Genomic DNA, 22,492 nt, shown 5'->3' on the forward strand with positions numbered 1-22,492 from the left:
GAAAGTAACAAACTATAATGTGGGCTTGGTCTTGTTTGGATTGCATTTTTCTGAATTTTTTTGTAGAAAAAATACTACTGTAACAATTTGATATATGTGAAATAAATTTAAAAAATTGCTGTCCACAGCAAACAAGGTTTTCTCTGCATATTATTCTGTACAAAATAAATAAAGACAAATGAAATATACTAGTAGCATGTAAATATATCTTTAAAGTGTGTTTGGATTGCAATTTTTTAAAGAAAGATTGCTACGTTTTCTGTTAACATATTTTCATTAACCTTTTTACCTCATATATATTATATTAGATCACTATAGTAATTTTTTTACAAAACGTTCAGAAAAATTAAATCCAAACAAACCCTACTTCCAATGAAGAACGCTATGCTATGATTTTAAGGTATTCTCTTTTTTTTTTTCCCCTTTCGAGATATTCTCTATCTTGTACTACATTGCAATCCATATATTTTAATTAATTGATCTTTGACGAATTGAAGTACTTTCTCTTGTTTCAGCGTCCAAGGTATTTAAAGCCAACAAAACACCCTACTGGTTTGAAGGTACTACGGCATGTAAATAAGTACTAGTAAAATATGAGTTTTGACGTTTGACTACACGGATATAGGAACTTTCTTATATCCATTGCAGTGGGTGGCGTAGCTTCACTAATTTGACAATTGACCTAGATGATCGATATCCACCGCAGTTCAGAATGGTCTATGATGGGGTCGAAGCAGCCAAGTATTTGCTGGGCTGATCTAAACAATAATAATAATATGTTCTCGAAATTTTGTTCAGTAGCAAGCATTACACATTTCATATTAATTTGGCTTGGGGTTGACGGTGAAGCACCGCCCGTGACGTTTGGTAGTAACCGAGAGGGTTTGAGGTCGGTCATACACGTCGGCAGGTGGTGGTTTCAATAGGTGACGTGGCATGACGTGATTGGAAGAAGACAGATCAACCTGACGGAAAAAGAGAGAAAAGCTCAAACCAGCTTTGTTAGCAGTCGGAAACTATGGGCCCTACCTTCTCCAATTCTAATGCATTGCCAACTAAGGACCTGGAGCACAGCCGATTGACCTTACAACTCAGAACCATTTTTGCCGATTTTATCCAATTTCACAACCGATGCATATTTATATTTTTTCAAGCTGCAACTCTGAGCACAAAATAAACGTAGAAGAAACTTTTATGAGTTTCATCATGCATAACATTAAAAAACGATTTATATATATTGATCTAAATTATACGTACACATACATTGGCCAATTATGATCGTGATCCTTCGGGAGAGTAGTGTCATTTTGATGATTCACCAATCACCATGTTCCAAATCCATTAATTGGCTTTGTTTGGATTACATTTTTCTAAATTTTTTATAAAAAAAATTACTGTAACGATTTGATATATATGAGATAAAAAGGTGATTAAAAATTATGTTCACGAAAAACGTTGTAATTTTTTAAAAAAAATTTGCAATCCAAACAAAGCATAATCAGTGGTACTAAAAATAATTAATAAAGCTAGTGGTAATTTAGTGGGGGACGGTTTGGTCAAGTTGGGCTATTATGTCAACTAACACAAAGCCAAGCTTCAAGAGGTAAAAAAAAACACACACACACACACAAAGAGCCGAAAGGACACATCACCGCTGGCCCACATTGAAAAAAGTGGGAATTGTGGGACCACCAAATCCAGCTAATTTATCGGCACAAGTTTCTTTCATTTTTTGGGCTCATTCTTATTTCTTCCCTCCTCTTTTTTTGAGTAGATTCAACTTGTGACCCCATCATCACTTTAGTTATTCTATATGGCACTCTCAACTTTACCAAATTACAGTAGCAGTGGCAGTAGTTAGACCCAACAATATAAATGAATATTATGTTACTTCTAAACTCCTTTCCGCATACAGCAAGTATTTCTCTACTTTATCAAAAAGAAAGGACAAACAATTATTGAAGACGCAAGTGAAGGTAGAATTCTCTCCGTTCATATATTAATCAGCTAGGCATATTATTTTGTGTTCGTCCTAGTGAAATATTTTATGTTTAGATAGAGTATTATTTCAAATAATAATTGTAATATTTTTTATAATATGATATATGTGAGATAAAAAGATATTTAAAAATATATTTTAAAAAAAGGTACGGAAACATGTTCATGATACAAGCGAAATATTATTTGAAAAAATTGAACTATCCCAATATGAATGTTTGATTAAGTGGAGAGGTTGTACTAAGGGAATTCATCCTTTCGGGAAATCTTTTCGAATTTTAATCCGTCGATTTGCAAAAATAATTTAATATTTGATTTATCCTTCAATTTTTTTGGAACGTAGCGACATTAGCTGGTAGTGAAAATTTAGAGTCCCTTTTTTGAATCAAAAAATACTTTAGAATTATGTAGAGCGTTGTTATCAATAATGTTATTACTTATGATTGATTATTGTTTTGGTGAGACACCAGATTACTTATATGAGCACGAGGAACTTGAGCCTAAATGATAAAATGCACCCTAGTATTTTCAGGCACAGATGACACGTGAACTACTTTTGTTCTCTAGCTAATTGGGTTCGAAACGTTTTATTATGAACAAAATCTAGTCAGAAGCATTTGTACCCTCTTAGCTGGGGGAAATAAGTTAACAAATCAATATACAGGTCTACTATGCTTAATTACGAGGAACAGCATACATGAGAGTGATATGGCATCGCTTTGCGGTAGTTTATTGAAAAATACTTCTTTAAAGAAATTTTTAGTAAAGGTACGTATTAACTACTTAAATGCTTTTAAATATATTATTTGGAGGTATAGTTTAATAAGTACTTGTTGTATTGGATGATATATAATTTGAAAACTTTTAAAAGTGTTTATCTCTTTATTTGGTTCATAATATAGGATAAAATGATTAAATTTGATTATTTATTTTTTAAATCACAAAACTTACTCTAAAAGCACAAAAATTGCTAAAAGTGTTTTTAACACCAAAAACTCTAATTCTAATTTTATAGAATGATATTCAAAAAACACTTTAAAAGCACTTTTAGTTGTGCAACTCCAAACGGGTCTTAACATGATTGATTGAAGTTTCATCCCATGGATTCTTCTTTGTTCCCAAGGCGCAAGAATTGAATTATCAGGTGCTTTTCCTTTTCTGGGCTCAATTATTCATCCCTTCTTCTTATATTAATAAAAAAAGACCATACTCATTTCCTACCGCATAGTTGGTCGTAATGAAAATTATTGCTTACCTGTTAACGTGGTGACATTTGTGCTGGGAATATCCAAGTGTACGTCCATTGAGAAAATCGGATGGATTGATTGACGTCCCTTTCACTTCGCCGGAGAATTTTGGAAGACGCATTTGGGTTGGACTTTGGAGTTGTAGTCCGGTCCGTTGGACGTAACTTTCTTGCTTTTAAGCCTTCAACCATGACCCGAGATCCACGTGTGTTTAAATTTTGGTGCGCTTTTTTTAATATAAATAGCAACTTTTTATATGCTGACAATGTAGCGATGTTTTTACCCATACATTTATGGATGGACGTATAATAAATGTATATGATTTTATTTTTAAATTTAAATTTATACTATATAATATGGTCTAAAATTATCAGTGTAAAAAAAATTTATACATTAACAGTATATAATATATGTGTGTGTGTTGGAATATATATATATATATATATATATTTCTTTTTTTTTCCTTTCTTTGGTCAAGCATGCACGAGTGATTGTCGTTTTTTTCATTATTATTATTGTGTATTAGCCTCTTCTCTTATTGCAGTGAATCAAACTACAAAAAGGATGGCATGGCAATCATGTTCTTGAAGTATGGATGGAGGGTTGTAGCAGCACTGCAAAATTCAGACGGTACAATTCATGCACCCTAGAAATTTCAGATGATACAATTCAGCCGGAAATTTCTGTTATTGCTGATTCAATCATGTTCTTGAAGTATGGAGGGTTGTACAAGCCCTGCAAAATTTTCATACACCGTAGAAATTTGAGATGATACAATTCAGTAGTAAATTTCTGTTATTGCCGCATTGTTTGATTCTTCTGCAAAATTTCTATGAGATGGAACTTTCATCCACCACTCACCAGCCTTCTCGAAGTTCTTTTCCACTTTTGCGGGTCGAAACAAATTTCTTTGAATTCGATTCCCTTTGCATGGCAAAATGTGAAAGAGAATAATATGAATTTACGTGTCACCAAGAAACAGTTGACCATTCGGCATCAGCGGCCTTTTTTTTTTTATTTCGTAGTGTGCAGTAGCAGTAGTTGATTCAAATATGGACTACTCACCTTTACTGCACACTTTTATTCTTGCGGAATGTATATGACCAAAAGTATGCAAACTTTTCATATCCCTTTTTTTTCCGTGGGATAAGAGCAAATTCTTTTACGTCACGTGGAAAGAAATGGTTTTCATTTCTCTAACATCACCTCCAAATTTTTTTTTTTTTTAATTTTAACTTCGAGAATGAGAATTTGGTCTATTTTGGCTTCTCGTTTTCAAGTTTAGGCGGCTTCGGCTTGCCTAAAAATGCCGAAGCATTATTAGCAAAAGATCTGCCTAAAAATGCTCCACTATTCAGAACAGCATTTGCATTGGTAAAGGGTGGGGGATTAGTGGTTCATGTTTGAAACAGCTTTTCATTTCTCTTGGATGAGTTTTGATCCTATCCACTTCCAAAACATGCCAACTAATAAGATGAAACACTTGATACAAAAATGGTTAAAACAGGTCTGACATGATCACCTCTAGACCCAACAATGTTAAACATTGTACTAATGTGTGGGGGGGCCAACTCCCAGAAAAATATCAAAAAATTTTGAGATGAGGATTGAAGATTTAGGCCCTACATTCCGTGCATAGGCAAAGATGATCAGCAGACAGTAAATGCTGAAAAAGATGTATTGGCAGCTCACCCTCCTACAATTAGGCTTGGGACTGCCTACCTCATTGCTTTACTAATCTCTTGACTCTGAGATTAGGACATCAACCTAATCCTGCATATCCTTTTGGTTCAATCTATTGAAGTTCCTCTTTTTCTTTTTTTCCCTTTTTTGGGGAAAGAATCTATTGAAGTTTCTTGTTTTGCATTCTCTTTTTACGGACTCGAACAAACAGGAGCGTTTGGATATCAAATTTTTTCAAATAATATTTCGTTTGCATCATAAACACATTTTTTCAACTCATCTTTTTGTATTCATAAGCACATTTTTATCTCACATACATCATACCATAAAAGTGTTACGGTCATTATTTCAAATAATACTCTATCCACACAGTTTGTACGAGCCATCCGGGCAAAGCATAGGATGGTCCTCCCCTTTCATACTTTATGCAGGACTTCAGGCCACTCATCAAAATTAAAAGCTAAAGAAGAGAATATGTTACAGCCAATCGTTAAAGTCTTCGGGCTAATTGGTATAGGGATTTGTTCTTTTGCTAAGCAAAACCGAATCCTACCTCGCAGCCAACGAAGTAATTTAAGTTAAAAAAAAAAATTTCAAGTCAACCCTAGTAATGGCGTTGAAAAAAGAAATGAATAACAGCCGCCTCATCGCAACTTTTTTTTTTCTTTCTGCACAAACAAAAGAACTTGCAAATTTTCGTGTTTTCCCGTCACATCAGCTTGGACTTGTAAAGCAGTTTGTTTAGATTTTTCTCTCTTTTGGTTCGACAAATCCATCCTGCTTAATCAGTTCACAAATGCAGTTTATCTTGAGTAATCAAAATGTCTGCCTTTGTTTTTTTTTACCACTGCAATGTACCTCCAGAGTTGATTGAAGTTGTCCATCACCTGAAAATGAAATTGCTGATCCCATTATTATTTTTTAACATATAAACAACGAGGTCTGCAACAAATCTTATTTAATGACGGCTAAATTTTTAGTATTTAGGCATTAGATACGGAAATCCAAGCCCACCAATTACCGCGTGAGTTGTGAATTAATAACGTAATACTGCTTTCGTCATTCTAACCAAGTTTTCTAATGGTGGTTCAACCGATTAATAGAATTAATAATAAACTTGTGGGCCACCACCAGGACCCGGATGGAAGGTTCCTGTCCTGCGTCGTCCTGAAGCAATTGTTGCGTAATTACAGTTATTATTTTAAGCAATTGTTGCATATATATATGTATTCTTGATCTCACCGCTCAATTATACAACAACGAGAAGAAGTACAATAAAGAAAACAGTGGACAGGTTTTGATGGCTTGTGGGGCACAACAATTTCAGAATGATGTGCTGGAAAATTGCACTGCGTGATCCTTATTGTTTGTTTGTTGTGGTTGATGATCGCTTTGCTTTTACTTCAAGTGTCTCCAACCTCCATTGGTTGTAAAGATTTCGCTTCCTGTACATTGGGTCCCCTCCCCTCTTCCCTCTTCAGAATTGTTCCATCCATCCCTTGCTCTAAAGATTCCAGAGATCAAATGATGAACAATTGTACCCGCATTGTTTGAATTGCAATTGTTGAAGCACAGATCGACACCTGATTCATAACTAGTAGGTTAGCTGGCTCACATCGAAGAGTTAATTAGAAAAAATATGTAAATACAAGTGAATATAATAATTGTTAGTATGTGTATCCATACATGATAGATAGGTTGGATGCGATCTAAGTGTGTGAAAAACCCTTGATTTAAATTACATCCAATAACCAATAGCCAGATCATTCAACAATGATGGTGATCATTCTAAATGATTGGAACAAACTAATCATATGATACCATCATATGATTGAAAAAAAAAATCTTATTTCATCGTCTGCTGACGAATTTCAATCTAATCGTGTAATACCAAGATGGGTTTGTAGCATCTCTCCATCTAAACTTAACACAAATATGCATCATTTATAATCACATGAATCAACCCAAGATTAAAGCCAACATTTCGAATTTTTTATTGGCTAGATGTGATACATTTTGCTTGCTACAATAATTTTTTTACAAAAAATTCAGAAAAATACAATCCAAACAAAGCCTCATCCAAACACTCGGCACCTGGTCTCTTTAATAAGTGCAGTCTTGGCGTGATAATCAATCTTGACGTGCGGGAGAACTAAAGTCCAACGTGCTAGGTTTAAAATAAAAAGCCAAACATTTTTAACAAATTGAGAAAACCATTGGAAAGGGACCTCGCCTGATAAATTGTCATTTTTTTTTTCTTTTCAAGTTATTACATGTCTTAGTATGAGATGAGCCAAATAAGTCTGCAGGAGAATTATGAGATCCACTTTTTAACCAAAGATAAGATAAATATTGCTACTACAAAGTTTGAAAAAGCAGAAAAAGCGAATGTACACAGGTGACAACATGGACAGCGGCCTCTCCTCAATTTGTCTCCTCCCGAAAAATTATGACAAACAATCTAGCAATTTCCACATTTTGCACTATTGTTCTATCCTTGTGGTTCTGGAGAATATGCATGCAACCTTTTCTTTTTTTTCTTTCTTTCTTTTTTCTTTTCTTGTGTTTCTAGGATTTCTAGAAAAGGGCGAAAAACGTGCTCTGTTGTGGGACGAGGAAATTCTACGCATCCATCATTTTCCTACTTTTAATGTCCTCCTCCTCCTCCTCATCGCTCTTCAGTCCCCCCTGATCGATGAAAACCTGAATGTATCCGCAGAATGTGCGCCATCTGTGCCATCATGCAAACTGATTAACAACAACAACTTCTTCTTTTCAATTCAACATCATCATGATTTGAACGCATAGATACCAAAAAATTGGCACATTATATACGGACTTTTTTTTTCTGGTTTTTCTCCCTCACTTTGGCTAACCCAAAAGTTTCTAGCTAGATTACAAAAGAAATATAACAACACACGGACACCAATCTCTCCTCTTTTCTTTTTCGTTTTCTTTTCTTTTCCTTGGCACATTATGGACATTCATTTTTAGCAAGAAAAGAAAGGTGATATGGGAGAGATGAAGAATATGGTTCCTTTCGTTTTCTTCAGGAGATACTAACCATTATTTTTCTTCAGGACAGTGGCCGACGCATATTGAAAGATTGCATGTGTAGTAAGTCGTTGAGGAGAAGCATCATATGCTTTGAGAGAAAATCTGATAGCAAAAAATGGAAGAAAAGACAACGTACAGTATTTAACAAACATGTAGAAAAATCTTTTCCCAAAAAAAAAAAACCTTAGAAAATGGCTTATACCTACTTTTTAATGCTTTTTTTTTTTCTTTTTATCGACATAGTGGAGATCTTTGCTGCGTTATGATAACTGATAAGACACGAGTCATTTCGTTTTAAGCTCGGAAGAGCACAAAAAGATGTACTCACATCTTCCATCGCAAGATGATGAGGAGAGGATCATTCCTATATCTCCTATAGTGCGCAAAAGCACTCCGTCTAGGTTGGCATACAGTTGATTAATAAAAACTGTTAACGTTTTGAAGAAAAAAAAAAGATTTAGAGAACCTGACAAGTCACAATGATGCTTTTTCTTCTTTTTTTTTTTTGGGACAAAACTGAATTATCACCCCATATAAAACAAAAAAAAAGGATAATTAGCCTTGTTATTTTAAAAAAAAAAATCTGTAAAATTCTTTGAACCCCCAAAAAAAAAGGGTCATTAGAAAGAACAAAACTCTTTCCCGATGGATGAGAAATGGAGAAACAGGAGTACGTATTAGTAACTATTGATGCATTGCAGACCATGTTCATTATTTATTTACACATATCGAAGATGATGATAGAATTTAACTATTGATGCTCTAATAATGAGACGTCAACTAGCCTAAAAATATCCGTACCTTGCTAGCTAGCAGAGGATTAAAAAAATAACAAATTTCCAAACTGATAAAAATGATACTCCACAAAATATTTATTACATTATCTTTGTACTCTTTTTTCACGAGGAGTATATTTTTTTTTTTTGTTTTTGCATGAGTTGGAGATATATTTATTTGAAATTCTCTGGATATATATTTTATATTTGACATAATTTCAGACGGGCTCATAGAAACAAAATCTGTACATTATTGTACATAAAAATAACGGAAAAAAAGATCCACCCAAATTATATCTGTCAACTTTTTTCTGCTTTATTGCCTGGACCAAGTGTAACAGAACATTTAGATTCCGTTTACAGGCCTCGGCCTATGAAACTGTTGAACAACCCATTCCTGAAGATGGGCCCATCTTTAAAAATAACCCAAGGGACAAAAAAAAGGTTCTTCTGATACGAATTATCTCCTAGTCCCACCAAGATGATGATAAAAATAATTAGAGTGAATCTTCTACTCTAACTGACATATAATTGTTGTGAAGTTGATATCAAATTAGGAAATTTTCACTTGATACATTCTAACGTTCACAAGGAAATCGGGATATTTGTGTCCAAAATAGATTTCTTTGTCATGGCACTAAAGAAATGGGCTCATTTGCCTTGAGGAGAATATTCTCTAACTTTTAACTTGTTATATAGTGCACAGTATATCCTTTCTGCACACATGATACTGCGCTCCATAATTCAGCTGACAAGCATGTCGGATGCCCAATTTTACCTTTTTTTTTTTTTTTTTGTTGCTGCAGAAGGAGAAGCCTAAAGAAGCTGCACAAGGAGTAGCATGTTTCCGGCTCGCCTAGATCAAAGAGGTGTTCTAACGCTTTCTTGGATTTTTTCATTATAGATGGGGTTCGAACTCCCGACCTACAGTCTAAAGAGAGATTTAATCCCTTTTTGGTGACCACTCAGCCAAAACTCGGTGGTTGCAATTTTACTTGCCTATATCAAGCGTAAATTCTGGTTGCAGAATTCATGGAAGCTTATTACACATTCCCACTGTCTTGGTAACAGACTGAGCTTCCCGTACTAGTACTATTAGCAAATTCATGTTGTTATACATATATTGTTGGTATATCTATTTAGCTAAAGAAAAAGTTGCACAGGACATAAATATGTGAAATAACTAGCAACATCATAAACATGAAATCTAAGAAAATATTGAATAACGCATAAATTAGTTTTGCTGATGACAAAAAGAGTTTCAATTTCAAAAAAAAAATTAATTCTTGGAAAATTGAAAATTTTGAAATGAGAGGGTATTATAATTTATACGAGGCCCAATTTCCATTTGGTTGGTTGGCTGGCTTTTAATGGGTTCACAAGAAAACAGGGCTGATCCTATTTCCAGGTGGGCGCGGAGTTCGGAAACGGAAATTGTATATTAATTCAATGAGCAAAAACTAGCCGTTGCACGGGTACTTTCCCAAAATTACAAACCAAAAACAAAGAACAAAAACCCCTTTCCGTAGATGTCTCAGGAGTTCTATCCGTTCCCATTTCTTTATCAGAAGCCCCTGAGATTGTTCGTCCAAGGCAATATACCCAGACCCACATGCCGTACTATTCTTGAACGCTATTTTATGAGATCTGGAGGCTTTTCTTTCTCTTTCCATTTTCAAGAACTTGGTGGGCTAACTCCAATTGTAAGTCAATTCATTAAAAAGGAAATTTCTTTCTTCTTTTTCTTGATCAGGATTTCATTTCCCGTTGTGGGTTTTTTTAAAATAGTTGATATTTCAGTCACTGCGTATTTTTTCTAATTTTGGTTTACTTGCTAAAATGCTTACTGTCTTTAGTGTGTTTGAGGGTTTAGCGATTTTTATTTTGCAAAGAGATTTTCATGTTTCTTATTTTTTTGTTGCTTAATCTCTTTAAAAAATAATAAAACTGTAGTTTAAACTTTCTTGGTTCTTTCGTTTCTACATCCTTGAACAATTTTTTTGTTATTTTTCTTTAATAATGATTTTGGTATGAGCACTGCATATACATAATTTAGTGTTATGCTTACATTTCTGAGTAATTTTTTTGTGAGTCAATTGATTATTATAGTCTCCAACGTGCATTTTTCTGTTAATTAAGTAAGGGAATTTGTGAACAGAACGCTTGAATATGAGAATTGGGACCCCAATAACGACGCCATCTTCAAAGACCAGGAGGACTCCTTCATGTACGCCTGGCGGTGGTCCAAAAGCTCAGGAAGAGAAGATACTTGTGACTGTTAGGGTGAGGCCACTTAGTCCCAAAGAGCAAGCTGCATATGATCTTATTGCTTGGGAATTCAGTGATGAACATACGATCATTTCAAAGAATTTGACTCATGAGAGACCTACTGGGCCATATACTTTTGGTATGGAAACCGATGTGGATGAGATATGTTGATGATATATTTGTGCTTGAAGTTCTGGATATTAATGAATTTGCTGTTAAACTTATGGCAGATAAAGTGTTTGATCCGTCCTGTTCGAATCAGAAAGTTTACGAGGAAGGTGCTGGAGATGTTGCTCTCTCAGTTCTAAGTGGAATTAATGGTAATAGGGATTGTTAAGTTTAATTCAGTATCTTGAATGTTGTTGAATTGCTAGATTCCAGAGTCAACTTTCCATTGCCGATCTTCGGAAAAAGCACTTCATAGGTTAAAAAAAAAAAATCTAAAATCGTCTTTGGACAATGCTGAGCATGTGTGCATATAAAGATATGTGCATTGATGTCTATAATGAAAAGGAGACGAAGGCTCGTACAAGATACTTTTGATTGCTAACTTTGGGTTGAGAGTTAGTGATGTTGTTGTTTAAGAACAAGATGCCCTTTGATAGGAAATTTAAAATCCAAAGACTATGAAGTTTTAACGTTTTAGATTTCACATTTAGAAGTCTTTTATGCTCCTCTTGATTCTCAGTCAATGAGGATCTGAAGATGATAATGAAAATCTCTCTCTCTCTCTCAGCTTAGACCTGGGAACTGAACTCTTACCATCCTGAACAAAGATAAGGAATCAACAGAAGGTAGAAAATGGAAATAGAAGAAAAAAAGGCAGGAACACTTTAAAAGTTAATGACAGCTGCAGACCTTAAAACACCAAGAAAATGACTTGATTCTGTTTTGTGTTTTCAGAGTTGATGCACCTGTTGAAGTCTTGCTATTTTAATTTTTCTGGAGCAAAACAATGTTGTCATAGTTTCATCTGTTGAAAGCTGTAGTTTTGCCCATGTTGTTATGCTTGGTTCTATAAGTTATGCATTTAATAAAATCTGGCTTTTATCTTGCAGCAACAATATTTGCATATGGGCAGACCAGTAGCGGGAAGACATTTACCATGAGGGGAATAACAGAAAATGCCATTAAGGACATTTACGAGCATATCAGCGTTGTAAGCTATTCTTCCTTCACCAAAATCTGAAGCAGCATTTTGTAATAATGCATGGTGTAGCTTTAGAAATTTTCCTGCAAAGCTTTTTGTTGAAGGTGAATTCCTATGTGGCATATTCTGACTAAATAGTTTATTTCACCCTCCAGACGCCAGAAAGAGAGTTTGTGCTTAAGTTTTCTGCTCTTGAAATCTATAACGAGACTGTGGTAGATCTCCTAAACCGTGATTCTGGCTCCCTGAGGCTTTTAGACGATCCTGAGGTAAACAAGTTGTTTTTAGATAACAGAACTTGTTGAATTTGTTTTTTCCTTGATCTCATACATTCAATATTAATCTCTTAAAACAAGTTTAAATTGTTCCTTTTTTTATTCCATCTAAACAGAAGGGCACTATTGTAGAGAAACAAATTGAGGAAGCTGTAAAGGATGCCCAACACTTGAGGCACTTAATTGCTATTTGTGAAGGTAGGAGATTCTGCTGTACTCATACTGAATAGCCTGTCATATGACTGGTGCTACATGTGTGGAAATACTCTTGCTTCTTTCCCTTGATGATCTTGACGCTCTTAACATGTCATTTTCTCCTTGATCACCAACATTGCTAGTAAGCACAAACTATTACTATGCCTGATCTGAATTCTGCATTGGCAAACTGTGTTCACTTGCAGCTCAGAGACAGGTAGGAGAAACTGCCTTGAATGATAAAAGCTCAAGATCACATCAGATAATCAAGCTGGTAAGGAGAATTTAGTAATTTGGGATGCTATTTTACCACTGTTATCTTGATTTTTCTATTGTTAACTTCTGAGTTGTCAGTTACATTCTCCAGTATTAGCATTGCTTCTACTTAGCAGAGACAGAAATGTCATCCTCTAAAACCCCCTTTCTGAATAAATAAATTTTGTAGTTGACTTCTCTTTACTAGTAAAGCAAGAGCATTCTTGCTTACCTGGTTTTCAGTGGAAGGATATACTTTTCTTCCATTAAAAACTCAATTTTGTAGTACCACTTCAATACTGGTGAAATCTCTTGAGAATTCATTTTTTTTTCTCTCGTGAATCTAGTGATGATCAGTATTCTTTCATATTTTAAAAGCCTCAGCCCTCTTTACAAATTCTTTTTAGATATTCACAATGTGGTTGGTTTGTACTAGTTCTTTCTAGTTCTAGACTTCCCTTTTTATTGGTTTGTGGGATTGCATGTTCTCAAACTAATCCATCAACCTCTCAAATTTTACATTATTTGTATTATACTGTTTCATGAGGCAGGATGTCTTTTTCTCGTGTGTGGCCTGTTAAATAAAGTTTGATTGAGTATCTGTCATGGTTGTGATGTCTAATCCAATACTCTTTCATATCCAGACAATTGAGAGTAGTCTTCGGGAAAGTACTGGATCCTTGAGATCTTTTTTAGCAAGTCTGGTATGCATCTCTTTCCCTTGATTCGGAACTTTCTTTGGGGTATATCGCTGCATATATCTCACTTCAAACTCTTTTTCCTTGCAGTATCTAGTTGATCTTGCTGGAAGTGAACGTGCTTCTCAAACAAATGCAGATGGTACAAGGTTCAAGGAAGGGAGCCATATTAATAGAAGCCTGCTGACTTTGACAACTGTAATTCGAAAGCTAAGGTAGCAGCTCAGGGATAGGAAATACTGGTAGTTTAGCCTTTTGATTTGAAAGTTCTCTGTATGATCTTGTTGGTTAGCTGATAGAGTTTTTCAAACATATCAAGCTATTTCTCTTGCTGATATGATGAGTATAGGCATTCTTTTATGCTGATTTTAGAATCACTAGAGCTAGATAAGTACAAAGGCAACAAATGAATATAATCTTCTATTTTGCTATATGCAGTGGTGGCAAGAGGATTGGTCACATCCCATACAGGGATTCAAAACTCACAAGAATATTACAGTCTTCAGTTGGGGGAAATGCACGAACAGCAATAATTTGTACGATGAGTCCTGCTCTGGGTCATGTGGAGCAATCACGGAATACACTCTCCTTTGCGACAAGTGCAAAAGAAGTTACAAATAATGCACATGTGAATCTGGTATGTTAGCAAAAAATTTTGGTTTAAATGATTCAGCACTGTGTTGCATATTATGACGTTGTTTGTTTGTCAAATATGGTCAAAAGTTTGTAAAACTTCCACTAAAAGAATGACTTGTTACTAAACAGAATTTCATGGTTTAACCAATTGCTTACAAAAGGAACATTTTTCAATTTTGACGAGGCAGTATTATCAAAATTGTCCCAACTTCTTGTGGAATCTAATTCTACTCCAGATGGAACCAGCTTGCACCTTGAATTTGAATAACTGATCACATGGATTTCACTGTGTATTTCCTATAATTTTTTCCAGCAGGATCTAACCATGCCAGCTCAAGTTTATTTTGATCAATGAAATGAAGTAGAAATAAGTAGGTTCTTCTATCTTCAAAAACTGAATTCTTATAACACGAACTGAAAGTGCAACTTCCAATGAAAATATTAAATAGATAAATGAACTTTCAGCTTTACCATGTTAGATATCTAATTTGAGTGGGAATATTTACCCTAAGGACTGAGTTTGACTTATTTACTTTGTTAATTGGACTCTTGAGTTTGGTTTGATTGGCTGCAAAGGAAATGCAGATGGCCACACTCTTATGAACTAATATATTACACTAGAAAACTTGGGGATGAATTAGTTCAGTTGACAAACTGAAATATCTTGAAAAGTCACAGCCTATTCTGGTATTATGCCTTCTGTATATCAATATCATTTCATGGATATTCTCTTTCATCTTTGCACTATTCTAGTACACTATTGGATACTCTCTTCTGTATATCAATACCTTTGTACTATTCTCTTTCATGGATATCAATATCCTTTCATGGATATTCTTGTTCATCTTTGCACTATTCTAGTACACTATTGGAAAGTTGGGGACGATTAGTCCATTTGCTAAACTGAAATATCTTGAAAATTCACGGACCATTCTAGCATTATGCCTTCTGTAAATGAAGATTCTTTCATGCATACTCTCTTTATCTTGCTGAGTAGAAGGATTGTTTGCACTGCTGGGAAGCGTGGCATATTTATTTGGTTCAAGCACAATGAGCCATCAATATGATAAAAGTCCTTAGTTTGAAATTTATTTCCACTTTTCTAGGTTGTTGCAGAAAAACAATTATTGAAGCATTTGAAGAAGGAGGTGGCAAGACTTGAAGCAGAGCTCCGAAGTCCTGAACCATGTGGCTCCTCGTCTTTAAGGTCCTTACTAATTGAGAAGGAAATGAAAATCCAGCAGGTAGACTACAAAGAGCTCTTTGGGTAGATGTTAATGCTAAGTGTGCAGTAAACCAAGACACTTTCAGATGGTTTTTGGTCAAATTATTGTTTCACTTCTGTTTCTCAGATTGATTGCATGACACCCAATGTTAGTGGTGCATTTAGGAATGTGCTATATACATACACTTGAATGAAGGCACAAGTTTTAATAGCAAAAGTTTTAAATGCAGATGGAGATAGAAATGCAGATGGAGATAGAAATGAATGAGCTGAAACGCCAAAGGGACATTGCAGAATCCCAGCTTGAATTAGAAAGAAAAGCACACAAGGAACCAAAGGGATCAAATCAGCACGGTCCGTCTCGTCGTGTAGTTAAATGTCTTTCTTATACTTCTGAGAACGAGTCAGTTTCTGGAGGGCCTCTTCCAAAAATCCAGCCCAGGAACTTAACTGGAAGGCAATCACTGGTTAGACAGTCAGCTACTTCTTCATCCATGCTGGTGCATGAGATTCGAAAAATTGAGATGAGCCAGAGGCAGCTTGGTGAGGAAGCGAACCGTGCACTTGATTTACTTCACAAGGAGGTTGCTTCTCACAGAATTGGTAGTCAAGATGCTAATGAAGCTCTGGCAAAGCTGCTTGTAGAAATTAAGGAGATGCAGGCTATCGGTTTAGTTCCCGAAACTATTGAGATTAAAGACAAAGGTAGCTTGAAAGAAGAGATTGCCCGATTGAACACTCAGGAGACTAATATTGCATCTCTAGAAGAAAAGCTTGAGAATGTTCAGAGATCCCTAGATAAATTAGTGACGTGTTTTCCAAGTGGAAAGGGGACTCCTGATTTGAGGACTTCAGCCAAAAAGAAAAAAGGTCTTCCATTTACACTGAGCAATTCACCTAACATGCCAAACATGATAAGATCTCCATGCTCACCTGTGGAACCAGGGATTGAAAATAGAGCCCCAGAGGCTAACAATCTTTCATCTGGTAGTGATGGCTTCTACCTTCGAGAGAGCACTCCTCGTAGAAATCACGAAGCTAACAATATCTCATCAGCAGAGACTACCCCTGCACCAAAGCATTCAACCTCTGTTGGTGTGAAGAAAATGGAAAAGATGTTCAAGAAAGCGACTGAGGAGCACATCCGGAGTATACGAACTTACGTCACAGGGCTTAAAGAACGTGTCGCAAAGCTGCAATACCAGAAACAGCTTCTGGTTTGCCAGGTAAGATTTATTAACTTCAGGCTGTTCTTCTTCTCTTTTGGTTAAATGAGGTTCTTATTTATATGAACTTAAGAGCGGCGGAAAATGACTCAACTGGTATGAGAACATGTTGAACCATTCAACTTCCCATTTCTTGTTTATACATAAACATGGATATATTAGGATAAAGCTGGTAATGATAAAAGTACTTGAGTTTGAAATGGTCTGCCATGAAATTTTATTGTATCATAATGTTGTATGGGCTTGAGAAAAAAGCAAGCCTTTAATAGCTGCGGGCACGTGGTGTATTTTGTTTTTCAGTTGTTCTTTGAACAAATGTTTGGTACCATTTTAATATCATTGGCAGCAGCATCTGCCATAAGTATTAGTATCTGAGCTTTGGAATCTGAATCATTTTTCTCCGCTCCCAGTCTCTTTCTTTTGGGTATTGCATTCTTCACTGAATGAGTTTCTTATCTTTCTATGGTCACTTTTTACCATATTTGTATTAGGTGTTAGAGCTGGAGGCAAATGAAGCTGCATCTGATGGACCCGATAATATTGAAGAATCTAGCATCTCATGGCAATCAATGTTTGAAGAACGAAGGAAGCAAATTGTCATGTTGTGGCATTTATGCCATGTGTCAATCATACACCGCACTCAATTTTATTTGCTGTTTAAAGGGGATCCTTCAGATCAGATATATATGGAAGTTGAACTTAGAAGGTTGACATGGTTGGAGCAGCATTTGGCAGATCTTGGTAATGCAAGTCCAGCACTTTTAGGTGATGATCCTGCAAGCTTTGTGTCATCAAGGTATGTTAGAAGCGTTTCAGATTGACTACTATACATGCGGGCATGCAAGTGGTGTAGTTTTATACCTTTTCTAGTTGATTTTTTCTTGTCTAAGTGCTCTATTACTTGCTTTGAAATGCAGCATCAAGGCCCTTAAGCAAGAGAGGGAATATCTAGCAAAGAGGGTGAGTACAAAGCTGACTCCAGAAGAAAGGGAAATGCTATACTTGAAATGGAACATCCCACCAGAAGGGAAAGGCAAAACAAAGAGGAGGCTGCAACTTGTAAATAAACTGTGGATGGACCCTCTGAATATGCAACATATAAAGGAAAGTGCTGAAATTGTTGCAAAACTCGTGGGGTTCTGCGAAACTGGTGAGCATGTCTCCAAGGAGATGTTTGAGCTCAATTTTGTCTCCCCTTGTGACAAAAAGACTTGGATCGGTTGGAACTTGATATCCAATCTCTTGCACTTGTAATCACCAACCTGTTATTAGTGCTTCGAATTCCACTCAAGTTTCTGAGATCATAGCTCTGACCAACCGTTTGTATAGAATGTCTGCCTGTCTATCTGTCTGTATGGTCTTAACTCCAGCTTTTGTAGCGGTAACAGTTCAAAATAGATGAATGAAGAAAGCCCGTTTCCAGAACAGAAACGAGTGCTTGAAAAATGCCCGTTTTTCTTCTTTTCTTGGGCTCAAGTGTCTGTTTTTTGTGGAATGATCATCACATAGTTGAGCCTTCAAGTGACTTTACTCCCAAGTACGGGATAGCTCCAGATGTTGTTTGGACTCTGGACTAAAGAGTTCCTTGACAGCGCAAAGGCGTGAAGATGATGTGCTGCTTTGCCTGGTTAAACCAGTAAAAAAAACCATGACCTGAAAAGAGGCGCATCTCCTTTCAAATGAGGGACAATAATGTCTACTGGAATAAAAAAGGGGGAAGAAAAAAAAAAAAAAATATATATATATATATAGTTGTCCCCACTCATAAAAAATGTGAGCTATAAGACATGGTTAAACAATTAAGATTCAAAAACTCGTTTGAAGGTGTCATTTGTTCATAAACTTGGAATGTGTGTAATTATAAAATTAGATGTTTAATCGATTAATCAATTATTGATCATACAACTCACTGATAAAGGGTAAACCAAAACTAATCTTATCTATAATAATTTACTACTAATCTTTTTTCAGTACTGGAATATATTCAATATTCATCCTCCTTTTTTTTTGTTTGTTTTGTAGAGAAAAAGAAAGTAAAAAAAAAAGAAAAGAAGAAGAGAGACGCAGTATATATTGGAAAAAAGTGAAGGGCAAATGAGTCTTTTCAGCAAGTTAAATATGTCCCCAGTGTTATGTTATCAGCAGCTGCCCTAAAACCTCTTGAACGCTACCCGCAGTGCAAACTTCGGACGTAAGATTACCTGCTGAACTACGTCGTATTATACACCTCCTCCGACCATCTTGATATTTCATGGGAAGAGAAATTAGCAGCGGCGGACAAAAATCCTCCTCTTCGTCGTCGGCGGGGATGTCGTACACGGTGGAGCAGCTCGTCGCCGTCAATCCTTACAACCCTGACATTCTCCCCGATCTCGAAAACTTCGTCAATGAGCAGGTTCTCCTTTTTTTCTTTTGGTTTTCTGATGATGATGAATAAGGGAAAAAAATTCTTATCTTTATTTAATCCAATAACTAAGGTTTATTTTGAATGTTGAAACTATAAAAACATGTATTTTTAGGTATCTTCCCAAACGTACAACTTGGATGCTAACCTCTGCCTTCTCCGCCTCTATCAGGTTAGCCTACCGCTGCAATTGGTCTTTAATATTTGATTTTTATATTGTAATAATGCTGAAGTGATTTTAGAATCATGAAAAATGAACTACTTTTAATGTTATTAAAAACGGTTTCTTTTTTGCGGATTTTGTAGTTTGAGCCGGAGCGAATGAGTACTCAGATTGTTGCTCGCATTTTGGTTAAGGTAAAAAAAAGTTAGAAAACTATTAACCTTTTGTTTTATTTCAAATTTCATAGTTTTGGTCAACTAATCATTTATCTAATATCGTTGAACTTTGTAATAATGAACAGGCACTTATGGCAATGCCGGCTCCTGATTTCAGCCTTTGTCTCTTCTTAATTCCTGAGCGAGTGGTACCTTTTGATAGACTTTATCTTTTTTTTTTTTTTGGCACGTTCTTTTTCTTTTTGCAACTTTGTCGAGTTGGGAAAGAGAATATGGAAGCTGTTGTAAACAATGTTAATGTTGGTTTCTTTTTATTCTTTGGGTTTATGAAAGTAGTCATTCTCTTATTGCTGTATGAAGGAATTGTGTTGATTGGAAGAAGGTCACGTGTCAAAAGTAATCGGGAAAAGTTGAAGCTTTACAATTATGAGAAAGTCTTCCAATTAAAATTTTATTTTCTGGTGTACTTTTGAGTTTTTGTTGTTCCAGCTAAATATTTGGTTTACAAGTTACTTTCAAGTCGGTTCTAGTTCTTCCTTTTGTGAGATCTAGTGAGGCAAGTTTATCTTAGCTCGTTTGTTCCAGTTCTCTTTGCTGTTAATTTGCTCTGTAATCTTTTGTTTATTGTTGTATTATTCCATTGATACCTGGGTTGTCTACTTATCATGTGCAGCCAAGGCATTTCCCATCATGTACAGGGATTGTCCACTTATTCAAAGTTCTAGTTGAAACTTGTTTCAATCAAATGGTTCAGTGAACAATGAGAAAATCGACTAGTAAGAAACAAAAGAATTATATCAGTGTTAAGGCCCTTAAACATAAGAAGATGCTTCAATAATTGTAAACATAGGATGGTAGCATCTTATGTTGCTCCTCGTTTTGAAGTGGGACGGTTAGTCTTGATGATTGAAATGAGAAGCTTTTGCTTGTATCTCTGCGTGGTTGGATGGATGGTCCTGGGGTATATGTTGGGGTTAAGTGGGAGGGAAGGGGTTTAGGCTGAGTGGCTCCGTGCAGATGAGTTTAATTGGGACTTTCTTGCTTAACAATGCAAACTAATTTGGCTTCTAGGTGGACAATTTCCACTTGAAACTGCTAGGTGCCAATTTCGTGGGGAGGTTAGAAAATCTCTATTACGTGATCTTGGCTTGGTATGCTAGTAGCTAAGATTGTTATATAAATCTCCTGTAGCTGGCAGGCTTTGAACACAGCCCTTTTATTTAGGAAATCGTGGCATACGCCTTTTGCAGCACATTTGTGGTCAAACTTTGTTGAAGAAATTAGTAATTGAATAAAATACTTGTCATCGGAATTATTTCAGGCTCTTTATGCAGGAGTCTAAACTATGCATGAGGTGGTTGCTGTTCTGGAAATAGACTATCTTTTTCTAAACAGTTTTATTTGATCATCAACTCATCTCATCTGAATTGGCAGCAAATGGAGGAACAGTTCAAGACGTTAATTGTGCTTTCGCACTATTTGGAGGTACACTTTTACCTCAGACCCTGGCATATATTTTTTATTAAACAGATTATAGATCAGAATTTTGATTCATATTCTGCTGCAGACTGCAAGATTCCGTCAGTTCTGGGATGAAGCTGCTAAGAGTCGGCATTTGTTAGAAGTTGTGCCAGGTATGTCATAATGTCTATGTAAGTTGTAGCATGTAAGTCTATGGTTGGTGGTTTCATTTAATGAGTATGCAAAGCAGTACATGGTTACGAGTCTCAAACTGCTGGAATCATCTTAATAATCTGTCTTGCTGTTTTTCACATTCTGTATTCTGTTGCCTCTTCCCCAGCTTGCTTCTGGCTCTTATATTTTACTTCTGCAATGTAAGCTTTTGGTTGTCTGTATACTCCTGTTAATGAGGACGCAACTGCAGGTTTTGAACAAGCAATTCAAGCATATGCAATTCATGTCCTCTCCTTGACTTACCAAAAAGTTCCAAGGTCTGTCCTTGCTGAGGTATGGTTCGCTTCTGAAAATTGCTTTATGAATTTTCCAGTTGTTCTTTTATTTCAGTAATGTGACTGCAGATTTTTGCAAGTTTTTCTTTGTAGATGTTACACCAAAAAGAATTACCTAGCTTATGGCATCTGGTGCTTAGATATTCCCTGATCCCCGTTAAAGTTTGTCTTGGATTCAAATTCCACCACATGCATTATTGCTTTTGCATCGGTGGTAGATTTGGTGTTTAATCTTGTGTTTTAAAACTTCACTTCTTGTTTCGCAATTCTGCTCTCTCTCTCTCTCTCTCTCTCTCTGCATATACATTTCATGCTTACACCATATGAAACGTTTTATTTGAGTTTAATCGTAAAATACGCGTCTGTACTTTTGCCCTGGTATCATACAGGCCATCAACATAGAAGGTCTGTCTTTGGACAAGTTTGTTGAGCACCATGCAGCAAACTCTGGTTGGGTTGTAGAGAAGGGCCATGGTAAGAGCCAACTCATTACACTTCCAAGCAATGAGTTCAGCCGTCCAGAGCTTAAGAAAAATACTGCAGATGGTGTACCATTCGAGCATGTCGCCCGTATCTTCCCCATTCTTGGCTAAGTATTACAGTTCAATGGGAAGGAAAATATCTCAAAAATGTTGTTTGTTCTAACGGAATTCTGGTGATTAAGATGAAATGAGTTGTAAAAACAGTTTTGCCCTATATTTTAGATGCTTGAATTCTTCTTTTGGAGAAATTTTTAGCTGTTGCTACATTTCGAACATTGGTTAATAATCTTTAGGGTCTCTTTTTTATATTAGGTTTGACATGTTTGCACTGATAGAATCGTATTAAAATCCAGGACGACATAGGCACGGCACCCCCATTACAGAATTATACTTTCTAATGTTCAATATATGCTTGCAAACAGAGAGAAATGCTAGTAGCTTATAACCTGATATTATCATGTTTGGATTAACTCTACTTAGATAAAGTTTTACAAGCACGCTTAATTATTTTAAACCAGGGTCTCTGAACGCATGTGCTTTGTTAATGGACTCCGGTGATTTAGCACTTGATAAAGGATAATTCCAACGGCCGTATGCGGCTGCCTCAG

The 22,492-nt window shown here is 35.8% G+C and overlaps 2 protein-coding genes across 3 annotated transcripts; both read left to right on the forward strand.

The window, feature by feature from the left end:
- Window positions 1-10,230: 10,230 nt before the first annotated feature.
- Window positions 10,231-18,135, forward strand: LOC113691779 (kinesin-like protein NACK2). Its single transcript, XM_027210077.2, has 14 exons — window positions 10,231-10,464; window positions 10,920-11,168; window positions 11,260-11,349; window positions 12,088-12,188; window positions 12,335-12,448; window positions 12,571-12,652; window positions 12,856-12,923; window positions 13,549-13,608; window positions 13,693-13,817; window positions 14,041-14,239; window positions 15,345-15,482; window positions 15,712-16,689; window positions 17,181-17,485; window positions 17,607-18,135. Exons 2-14 carry the CDS (start codon window positions 10,931-10,933, stop codon window positions 17,941-17,943), a joined length of 2,835 nt encoding a protein of 944 aa, XP_027065878.2. The 5' UTR covers window positions 10,231-10,464; window positions 10,920-10,930; the 3' UTR covers window positions 17,944-18,135.
- Window positions 18,136-18,822: 687 nt separating this feature from the next.
- On the forward strand, window positions 18,823-22,132 carry LOC113694031 (eukaryotic translation initiation factor 3 subunit K). Of its 2 annotated transcripts, XM_027212881.2 has the most exons (8): window positions 18,824-19,084; window positions 19,209-19,265; window positions 19,400-19,450; window positions 19,558-19,620; window positions 20,867-20,917; window positions 21,000-21,066; window positions 21,318-21,400; window positions 21,792-22,132. In XM_027212881.2, the coding sequence occupies exons 1-8, from the start codon at window positions 18,941-18,943 to the stop codon at window positions 21,993-21,995; spliced, it is 720 nt and encodes a 239-aa protein (XP_027068682.2). In that variant the 5' UTR covers window positions 18,824-18,940; the 3' UTR covers window positions 21,996-22,132. The 2 variants fall into 2 exon arrangements, with proteins under 2 accessions (XP_071911287.1, XP_027068682.2); XM_072055186.1 differs by lacking the exon at window positions 19,558-19,620 and having other exon boundaries at window positions 18,823-19,084.
- The last annotated feature ends 360 nt before the right edge of the window (window positions 22,133-22,492 follow it).

The sequence above is a fragment of the Coffea arabica genome, chromosome 6e (assembly GCF_036785885.1).
Source record: "Coffea arabica cultivar ET-39 chromosome 6e, Coffea Arabica ET-39 HiFi, whole genome shotgun sequence".
In the NCBI taxonomy this organism is placed as follows: domain Eukaryota; kingdom Viridiplantae; phylum Streptophyta; class Magnoliopsida; order Gentianales; family Rubiaceae; genus Coffea; species Coffea arabica.